Genomic DNA, 1,624 nt, shown 5'->3' on the forward strand with positions numbered 1-1,624 from the left:
GTTGGAACTGGGTGAGCTTTAGGGTCCTTTCTAAACCATTCCATCATTCTCTGATAAAATAGTTCAACCAAACCATAACAGTGCAGCTCTTTCCAATACAAAATTTACTCTGTTTTTCTCTTGTGTGTGTGTAGCTGTGCTTTGGTACAGAGCAATGCCAGCACCATGGAAGCCCTTCTCTTAGTCCATGCTCAAGACCCCACACTGCGGCTATGAAATAGCCACTGTGATACCTGACTCTAGTTCAGTTCCTTCACCATGGAAGAGAGGAACCACAGTTCAGTCAGCAGCTTTGTCCTCCTGGGGCTCACCACTGACCCAAAGCTGCAGCTTCTCTTGTTCATGGTGTTCACCTTAGCCTACATCACCACCCTCATGAGCAACATCACCCTCATGGTGGTGATATGCCGCAGCTCACGTCTCCACACCCCAATGTACTTCTCCATCGGCAACTTGTCCTTCCTTGACCTCTGGTATTCCTCTGTCTACACCCCCAAGATCCTTCTGAACTGCATCTCTGAGGACAAGAGCATCTCCTTTGCTGGGTGTGCTGCTCAGTTCTTTGTCTCTGGTGGCTTGGCCTGCACCGAGAGCCACCTGCTGGCAGCGATGGCCTACGACAGGTACGTGGCCATCTCCAACCCACTGCTCTATGCTGCTGCCATGTCTGAGAAGCTTTGCATAGGGCTGGTGGCCACCTCCTACCTCAGTGGCTTTGCCAACTCTACCCTCATTACCAGCTACACGTTCACCCTCAGCTTTTGTGACTCCAACGTCATCGATGACTTCTTCTGCGACCTGCTCCCACTGGTGAAGCTCTCCTGTGATGTGACAGACAGCTACCAGTCCCTCCTCTACTTCATCCTAACCTTCAACATCATCCTCCCCTCTGCACTCATCCTCATGTCCTACATCTCCATCCTGGTTGTTATCTTGAGGATGCGCTCGACCAAGGGGCAGCGCAAAGCTTTCTCCACCTCTGCCACCCACCTCACCACCATCACCCTTTACTATGGCTCCATCCTCTTCATTTGCACTCAGCCCAGCTCTTCCTATTTCCTGGAGAGGGACAAGGTGGTCTCTGTGCTTTACACCGTGGTGACTTCTATGCTGAACCCCTTCATCTACAGCCTGCGGAACCAGGAGGTGAAGGAGGCACTGAAGACACTGCTGAAGAGACAGACAGCTTCCTAACAGAAGAAACCCAAGGGTTATGGCCCCAAAGATGCACACAGCAAGAAGCTCATCGACCTTGTCTTGCTTGTGTTTTCCTTTGCTGCTTTTCACAGTACGTGCAGGAGCGTAAGCACTTCCAATCCTGAAGGGCACCATGATGGACAGGAGATGTTACTCTGCAGACAGACCTCCTCTCCTTCCCACTTCTCCCCATATACAATTTATATCTGCTATAAAATGAGATGTCAGCAGTAGCTGGGCTTGTTGCACATCACCTTCACACTGTGCTTTGTCAGCCTTACCTCCATCCCTGGACAGGTGATGGAACAACTTATTCTTGACACCATCTCTAGACATATCAAGGATGAGGGGATCATTAAGAGTAGCCAACATGGTTTTACCAAGGGGAAGTCATGTTTGACCAACCTTATAGCCTTCTATGAGGAAG

The 1,624-nt window shown here is 50.2% G+C and overlaps 1 protein-coding gene across 1 annotated transcript; it reads left to right on the forward strand.

The window, feature by feature from the left end:
• Window positions 1–258: 258 nt before the first annotated feature.
• On the forward strand, window positions 259–1,194 carry LOC308221380 (olfactory receptor 9G19-like; the record flags this gene model as incomplete). Its single annotated transcript, XM_080618363.1, has 1 exon — window positions 259–1,194. One exon carries the CDS (start codon window positions 259–261, stop codon window positions 1,192–1,194), a length of 936 nt encoding a protein of 311 aa, XP_080474489.1.
• Between the last annotated feature and the right edge of the window lie 430 nt (window positions 1,195–1,624).

Source organism: Psittacula echo, assembly GCF_963264785.1.
Source record: "Psittacula echo genome assembly, chromosome: 5".
NCBI lineage: Eukaryota > Metazoa > Chordata > Aves > Psittaciformes > Psittacidae > Psittacula > Psittacula echo.